The sequence below is a fragment of the Lipotes vexillifer genome, unplaced genomic scaffold (genome assembly GCF_000442215.2).
Source record: "Lipotes vexillifer unplaced genomic scaffold, Lipotes_vexillifer_v1.1 scaffold71, whole genome shotgun sequence".
Taxonomy (NCBI): Eukaryota; Metazoa; Chordata; class Mammalia; order Artiodactyla; family Lipotidae; genus Lipotes; species Lipotes vexillifer.
In genome coordinates, this window is record NW_006793703.1 from 3,749,431 (window position 1) to 3,758,835 (window position 9,405).

Sequence of the window (9,405 nt, forward strand, 5' to 3'; positions counted from 1 at the left end):
CGATATGTGGGCCTCTCACTGTCGTGGCCTCTCCCGTTGCCGGACGCGCAAGCTCAGCGCCCATGGCCCACGGGCCCAGCCGCTCCGCGGCACGCGGGATCCTCCCGGACCGGGGCACGAACCCGTATCCCCTGCATCGGCAGGCGGACTCTCAACCACTGCGCCACCAGGGAGGCCCAAGCAACACGTTTTTAAGTTAAATTCAATTCTAGAATGAAGAATATGCGATGCGATGTTAAGTAGGGCAGAAAGCTCTCACGGATGATGAGATGATTAACCACGCCTCAAATGGTAAGTATAAATTGTCTATGGCAAAAAGAAGGAGTGACTTCTGTCAGAACAGCCTGGCTAAAAGCAGGGAAACATGATAAACGTGCTGCGTTTCAGAAATTAGGTGTAGTGCGCATGGCTAGAGCACAGAGCATAGAGACAAGGGGAAAGATGCCCGAAGCAGCAATGAGCAGTAGAGGAAGACAAAGAGTCCATCACTTAGGACCTTCTATTCCATGTTTAAGTTCAATATTGCAAAGATGAATACGATTATTGGTCTATTGAAAAGATTTCATCCTTCAGGCAATGGGAGTAGATTTTTACCATAATCAGTTTGGTGATATGTAGGTATACAGTGAAATAAAAGAAGGAATTCTAGACATATGGCTATCAGTTAGAAGACAATTTTTAAAGTCCAAGTAAGATATGGAGTGGCCCTAAATGAAAGGAATGGGAATGGAAAAGAAAACAGAGGTAAAGGAAGTATAAAAAACAGAGTTGATAGAATTTAGTGTCCAGGTAGCAATGGGAGGGTGAAGAGGAAAGCTTAAAACAGCTGTCTTTTTTCTTATTTTAAACTTGTTTGGCTAAATAGATAACGGTGCCTTAGCTGAATTAGGGACAGCATGAAGTGGAATGTCAGTGGTACTCTTAGAGTCCTGGCTTATCCCTCTTTTATAAAAGATTAATGGAATTTCACTTTGTATTGCAGTACGTATGTGTCATTTCACTGCCCCCTTCTCCAAAAGGGGACCCATCAAGCTCCTTGAGGGAAAAAGTTCTGTGTCACACATCACACTGTCCCTGCACATAGCTCCATAGAGCATATTTGTATAACATGATTATATAACATAACTGACCCATTGTAAACACTTAATAAAACATTTCTGAATGACTGATTGAATATATGTACAACTCCAAACCTTAGATGTGACAAAACTACACATTTTATCCTTTGAATGAAATAGTCATCTCTTAAAATGCAAATAACTCACCTCAACTGCGTAGCAACTCAGACTACTACCAATTTCAGACTCATAACATTCTCTGCAAATCTCAGTGTCCACTCTGGAAGGGACTTTTGGAAATATCTACTACAAATCCCCACTTTAAAGGTGAAATCTGTGACTCAGAGAAGTTACATGACCAGCCAAAAGTCACAGAGAGTACAGCTGACACTTGAACAACACGAGTTTGAACTGGCAGGTCCACTTATATGAGGAATTTTTTTCAAGAGTAAAAACTACAGCACTACAGGAACCGCAGTTGGTTGAATCTGCCAATATGGAGGAACTGCAGATATGAAGAGCCAACTCTAAGTTTGACACAAATTTTTGGCTGCATAGAGGGTGCCCCCAGCCCCTGCATTGTTCAAGGGTTAACTGTATCTGGAGATGGGACAGAAATCAGAATATGTTAAGCTTTGAAATACTGGTCGACCAAAATAGTTGTAACAGATTTGAAGATAATACAAGACATCAGATTTAGCTAGAATGCATTAAGTTTTTAAAAGCGCTTCACACTGTGCACTAAAAAAACACAAGGCGAACATCTTAAAGACATTTTCTTAAATAATTCTTCCCTCTGACAACGAAATGCAAGGACCACAGCTCAACTTTTAGTTCTGAATTAGTATAAGTAACACAGATTCTTACCGTGATCTTCTGAAGAGACTGGTGACCTAAAATGAGATAATAAGCATGATAAATCCTTTGTATGTGACACTGATAATTATAGGTACAACAATAATCAAGAATAAGCTCATAGAAATTACACCCCCAAAATTCAGTTAAATAGAAATTCAGTATAGTAGTAGATGGTGTAATTGATGTGTTGGTTGTATGGTATATTCCAATTAATAACTCCCAAAGCTTACCTGGATTGGTTGAGTGGTAGATGTTATTAAAATATTCTATTAGCATGGGGATGTAAGACTGAAACAAACTTAAATTGTCTGGATTTATCACACACAATAAAAGAACCCACAGAAATGTGGTGATGGATGAAATCCTGTGAGGTCACTAGGGCTGAAAGCCAGGCCTCCATAGAAAATACCAGGGATGTAAATAAGCACTAGATTAAGTGTCTGTACGTAAAAAAGAAATCTACTTGGACAATAAAAAATGAGACAGAAGAGAAATGGCATGTGCCCTTATCAATGTTGCTTTTCGCTTCCACTCACTGTGGAATTTAATGTTTCAGTGAGTATGATGTAGACCCTCTACGTGTTGGCCTATGTCTCTAGACCTGTGAGAGTCAGGCAGGAGGGCAACCATTGGGATCCCACAGAACTTCTACAAAGTGATAACTTCTGCATATCATCTGAGGCTCAGGTCTAATTACAATATTAAGATACCAACGGATCATCATATCAACCCCTTTCACAATAATGACCTTCTTTTCTTTCTCGGCTATTAATTGAGTTACTTTGAGCAATACAGACACAACTTTGTTGATGAATTCCCCTCAAGTTTGAAAGATACAGTCTTGGCTACTGACTCATTCTTTTCTTGGGAGAAAGAGAGATGCATAATACTGCATTCAGAGGTGTTAGAATTTTGAAGGGAGAGGCAAGAAACCAGGAGGGAGGGGTCCTCTCCTCTAAATGATGGGCCTGCTGGAGCCCATAGCAGGGAGATGACAAAAGGCAAATGCATGAGTTTGGTGGTAAAGCTACCAAACTTTATATAACTAATATTTATATGTAGTCATACTATAACTAATATTTATGCGACATGATGACAAACGTTGGGGCAAGAATGATTCAGTGGGTGCATAGTGGTTGAAGGACAATTCTAGCTACTTTGGGATGCCCAATACCACTTTACTTTATCTGCTGATCAGAAATATTTTTGTCCATTATGTGAACAAACAGTACAGTATAAAGACACAGGAATAATGGTGGGACAGCCTTGAACTTCCATTGGGTGGCAAAGTGAAATCATTTCAACCTTATAGGTCTCTTCATGTAGACTTCTGTGTGTGAAAACTACAGTGTCCCCAGATCTGGTGGAGAGAAAACTGGCATCTGAGTGGTGGACACGGGAGCAGAGGGAGAGAACCTGACATAACACTAAGTCATCACTGCGGTGTTGGCTGCTTGAGAAACGCTGCTGGGCCTCCTCAGGTGGAGCTGATCTGTCCTCTCCCTGGAGTCCCCCTATTTCACACTTTCACACACCAGTCTTCCCACTAGGTTGTGAGCTTCTTGGAAACTAGGACCATGTATCATTTAGAACATAGTGCGTCCCTGATTAAAATGTATTAGATTGCATTAATTTCAGCACCACACACTAGAGTTCGGACTCACACACACTCTGGAGCTCCTCAGAAATCACCACGTCACCTTAAAACCACCTTTGAGTTTGCCAGCTCCTAGGTCAGCTGTGAGGGAAGGGTCTAGGGAATGACCTGAATCTCCAAATTAGTGACAGTGTGGGCGCTCTCAGAGCCAAAAGACATCCTGTGTCCCCCGCAAGAGATGACCACCATCAAACAAATGGGCGGAGGGAGCTGAACAGAGGTGAAATGGGATTGACATGTACACACACTACTACATTTAAAACAGAACCAACAAGGACCTACTGTAGAGCACAGGGAACTCAATAAATACTCTGTACTAACCTAAATGGGAAAAGAATTTGAAAAGAACAGATACATGTATAGGTGTAAATGAATCACTTTGCTGTACACCTGAAACTAATACAACATTGTTTATCAGCTCTACTCCAATATAAAATAAAAATTAAAAAAAAAAGAAATTAGAGAATTTTTTAAGTTGCACAGGGCATGAAAAAAGTCAGCAACGAGGAAACATCTTCACTCCTGGTGTTTTCTGATGGGAAGGAAGCAAAGCATGTCTTGGATGTTTTGCAATTAATTTCTCACAGAGCTATAGGAATAAAGGAAAATCCATGCCAATGGACCACTAAATGTCTCAGGTGGAAGGCCAGTGAAGGTTTTTGCTGCCTTTCTGTAAAAGCAAAGCACTAATATTAAATCTGAAAAATACCAGATGGCTCCTTGAGAGCCCCAAGGGGATGCCTTCTGCAGTATGTCCAGGCAGTGGGGAAGAACTATTGATTTCAGACTGTTTTCTAAGGATTAGTCATGTTGAGTTTCTGTGTTGAATGTCTCCCACACGCCTGGGTTTGTGGAATTTTAAGACATATGGAGTATTTCACTTCTCACTCAGTATTTCACCTTTCACTGGAGCGAGTCACTAAATTATTCCACTGAGACATGCACATCATCCATTATTGCTGGAAATGGGCATAAAAAGTTTTCTGGAACTTAGCTCAGGAGAGGAGAAATATCATGAAATCAGCAGTATAAGTTATTTTTACAACAGAGAGGTTGAATCCCCGGAAGAGATAATGTTCCTTAACCTGACAACAAAGGAAGGAAAGAAAGCTCACTGCTTATTCCTCCCACTGCACCTGAAAGACTTGTGGCTTTGTCCCACCCTGTTCATTTCTCCTCCACATACACTTTATCTTGGAGAACCTATCTGCTCTCACAATGCAGACTGTTACTTCACTAGCGCTCAAATAGCTCCAGGGTTTAGAGTTTTCCTCCTCACTTCTTTCCTCATCCCTAGTCTTTTTTTTTTTTTTTATGTAATTTCATTTTTCCTATTATTATTTTTTTAAGATATTTATTTAGTCTTGGCTGCGTTGGGTCTTCATTTCTGTGCAAGGGCTTTCTCTAGTTGTGGCAAGCGGAGGCCACTCTTCATCGCGGTGCGCGGGCCTCTCACTATCGCGGCCTCTCTTGTTGCGGAGCGCAGGCTCCCGACGCGCAGGCTCAGTAGACGTGGCTCACGGGCCTAGATGCTCTGTGGCATGTGGGAGCTTCCCAGACCAGGGCTCGAACCCGTGTCCCCTGCATCGGCAGGTGGACTCTTAACCACTGCGCCACCAGGGAAGCCCCTCATCCCTAGTCTTTTATTATGGGCTACAGGATATTTATGCTTGATTTTGCTTTGTTTTATTGGTTTTGGTATTGTTTTACATTTTTATTTACATTCATTCAAATTCAGCAAAGACAACAAAAACAAAAACTCAAGACCCGCATTTAAAAATCTCTCTCCTATTTTATTGACCCCGGATAATTATTATTCAGATTTGAATCTTTCCCTTTATGTTGATTCAAACCTGAATAATAATTATTACTTGAGACCCTTTTAAGTACCAAGCACCGTACCAAGTGATGTGGATCAAAAAAGAAACAAGATATCAATTTCAAGGAACTCATAATCTAGTGAAGGAGGAAAATATGTAAACAAGCGATTATGGTATAATGAAAACATGCAATAATCAAAACGTGTATGAGTAAAGGGGTAGCACAGAAGAGAGGGAGACCAATTCTCTTCCAAAAAAAGTAAAAGGTGGCTTCAAAAAGCAAGAACCATCTGAGCTGGGCTTTGAGGGATAAGTAGAAGCCTATTAAGTACGGAAAAAGAACTCCAGGTGGTGGCAACAGGCATATGAAATAGGGGTAGAGACAGGAAATTTCATAACACGTTATCAGATATACAAGCAACTCAGTGTTGCTCAAATGTAAAGGAGTCATAAACATCAGGACTAAAGACAGAGGAGGGAGGGGCATTTCATGTAGGAGCTGAGGGGCCAATTTGAAGTGCTTGTCATTTACCTTCTAAGCTACACAAAGTTCTGAAGCAGAGAAGTCACACATTCTCACCTGTGCTTTTGCTCGGGCAGCTGTAGCGAGCAGACTACAAAACAGCAAGAATAAAGGCAGAAGACAAGCTACAGACTAGTATGGCAAAACTGCCATGTTAGTATCTCCACTCTTTTTCAATCCTTTTTGAAATTCATGGAAAATAACAGGGAGAATAAGAAACAGAAAAGGAAGTATCATCTTTGGCTAAACTAGAAGATGTCCCTAAACTGAAATTATTATTTATGAAGAAGAGCAGCTAAAGTCTAGTAAAATTGGACCAAGTTTCAGGGAGACAGAGTGTTTCAGTCTTAACTGAGGAGACATGAGCTACATCATGGACCACAAAACCTATGACAGAAAGCCCTCTGCTCTGAGCCATTCAGGAGCAGAATCAAACCCTGGAGGAGAGAGCTGCTAAGAAAGAGTCTGAAGACAAAAGATTCAAAGTCAAGCTTCCAGAAACACACCAACCCACTATCCCTAATTATCCCTCCAAACTAGCAGTTCCAAAAAGAACTCACCCAATACAAATATGAGTAATGAACAAAAAGGAACCATCAAGACATTTACACAAAAATACCCAGAGAAGAGAGCAGGACAAGGATCTTCTGAAAAACAAAACTCAGGCTGAGAACATCCTTCGGGGCACAAAGCAGGTAAAAACTGTTAACAGGGGGCTTCCCTGGTGGCGCAGTGGTTGAGATTCCGCCTGCCGATGCAGGGGACACGGGTTCGTGCCCCGGTCCGGGAAGATCCCACATGCCGCGGAGCGGCTGGGTCTGTGAGCCATGGCTGCTGAGCCTGTGCGTCTGGAGCCTGTGCTCCGCAGCGGGAGAGGTCACAACAGTGAGAGGCCCGTGTACCGCCAAAAGAAAACAAAACAAAAAAAAGCTGTTAACAAATCTCCATGAAATGGATAAATGGAATAAGGAAAGGAAGGCAGGTAGGAAGAAAACAAGGGAAGGAAACAGAGTCTCTGTGAACAGAAACTTAAAGAAGAAACAAAATGGTCAAAAAAAAAAAAAAAGCTGAAAGACGACAGCGGAGGAAAACAGCAAAGGTTTGCCCAGATCTCTGAACTATTAAGTTATAGAAAAAACCTGCGGGCTTTCCCACAGAATCACCACGGCAGTGGGAAAAAGGGGATTAAGGGGAAGTGAATGACAATTAAAACCATATTAAGTAAGAATCCATTCATTTATTCATCCCTTCAAATATCTGCTTTGTGGAAGTGTTTTGCTTTTTAACCACTTTGATTTACTTTTCTATAATTTTAATTGGAACACTTGCTAGTGAAAATCCCCTTCCCAATGTTAACCCTGCTTAATTGAATATCCATACTTTTCTTTCCTTTTAAATGAAGGCAAGCCTTCTCCGGCTAGGGTACACATGGGAACTTGAAAATAAGGGAAGCCTCAGGAAAATAAGACACCATTTTTAGATGGGGAATTATAAAATTTAACTGGTAAAATATTATTTTTATGCTGAAACAGGCACAGCCATATTATGGATCCCAAAGCAAAAGTTGCTCGAATTCTTAAAGCAATAAAGTTAAAAAAAATCTGTGTTTGAGACAGTCAGCTTCAGGAATGTCTCCAAGGTCCCCAAGGGGATGAGTTTGTTCTCCTCTGTTCCCATGGAAAAGACAGAAAATATGAAATTATCCACTTAAATACAGCTATAACATCCTGGAATGAATTATTTTATAAGGTTAATGTATGCAGATATCAAGAATCTGAGGGAATGAGACGTAGAGTACACATCAGCTGCGGCTACTGTATTGGACAGCACTGCTTCTAGACCTTGTCATCAGTAAGACACAAGGAATGTCTAAGAAACACAAAAACGGTTGTGTAGATTGCCTTCCATCAGCATGTTTCCCTTCAAAGCCTCTAATCTTTCCAGTAGATCAATCACAAGGCTGAAGGACACTGAAAAATGTGCCCAGTGTTCTACCAGCAATGTCATAACAATAAGAGCACAAGAGTGTCCTAGTTAGGATAGTGAAAGTCTTTAAGAAATATTGCACTACTTGTGATGTTTTACTGTTTTCAATCAATAAACCTAGATGGGCATCATGACTAGTTCAGCCTTTATGAGGTGGTGAAATGCTTTGCAATACATTTTAGATACGGGCATTTTCTTGGCAGCCTCCATGAAATCTCCAAGCTCTTCCTAACACAATACCTTCTTTAAAAAAAATTAATTTTTATTGGAGTACAGTTGCTTTACAATGTTGCGTTAGTTTCTACTGTACAGCAAAGTGAATCAGCTATACGTATACATATATCCCCTCTTTTTTGGATTTCCTTCACATTGAGGTCACCACAGAGCATTGAGTAGAGTTCCCTGTGCTATACAGTAGGTTCTCATTTGTTATCTATTTTATACATAGTATCAATAGTGTATATACGTCAATCCCCATCTCCAAATTCATCCCACCCACCCCCTTTCCCCCCACCTTGATGTCCAGATGTTTGTTCTCTACCTCTGTGTCTCTATTTCTGCTTTGCAAATAAGATCGCCTATACCATTTTTCTAGATTCCACATACATGCATAAATATACGATATTTGTTTTTCTCCTTCTGACTTACTTCACTCTGTATGACATTCTCTAGGTCCATCCACATCTCTCTTTTTTTATTTGAGTAATACTGTCCTGACTCTTAAGCCTCTATAAAATATTTTGCTTTTATTTTTTTTCATCTCATGGCTTTAATTCAGTAGCATCCATGCCTTTCCTACTTGGCCCTTCCTTGGACTATCTGTATAATTCCCTCCCTTGGAGAGAGAGAGGTCAATAGACTATTCATTTTACATATTCTTTCCTAAAAATAGGTTAGATGAATACTGGGGACCCACCTATATGGGTCTGTTACTTTTTGGAGAGAATCACCCACAAATGAATGTTAATCTCCTTCCCCAGTGTCCCCAACACATATTCCCTCCACTGAGATTTTCTAAACCACCTCCTGGTGGGGAGTTGGCAACCAAAGGGGCCACCACATAGAAGTGAGCTTGGAATAAAAATATAGGACAGGTGTAGGAGGCACCTGAATAGGCACAAAAGCAGAGATTCATATTCTGAAAATACTTAGCCACGGATTATTTCTATAAGACTGTGGATGGGGGAGGGAGCTCGGAGATATTCATACCAACCCACAGGCCTGGCTGGAGGAACCAAGGCCCTTCATTTCCTGGTTACCAACATGCAGTTAAAAGAGAAAACACAGGAGGAATGGCAGGGTGGTCTAGAAGCTGTGCTACCTCTAGACTCCGCCCGGCACACTGCAAATAAACCATCCTCGGCTGCGAAGTCCTCGTGAACAAGGCAGTCCATGGCCGCACACTGAAAGCAACTCTCTCTAGATATATTTCACCAATTTTCCTTGTCATGCCTAACATTCCTCTTTACCCTCTGGTTTTTTTTTTTTTTTTTTTTTTTTTTT

The 9,405-nt window shown here is 40.9% G+C and overlaps 1 protein-coding gene across 1 annotated transcript in view; it reads right to left on the reverse strand.

Moving 5' to 3' along the window:
* DGKI (diacylglycerol kinase iota) overlaps positions 1-9,405 on the reverse strand; it is a 467,563-nt gene that overhangs the window by 49,474 nt on the left and 408,684 nt on the right. The window contains 1 exon segment of the mRNA XM_007466658.1: positions 1,926-1,951. Coding sequence (XP_007466720.1) covers positions 1,926-1,951 — 26 coding nt within the window.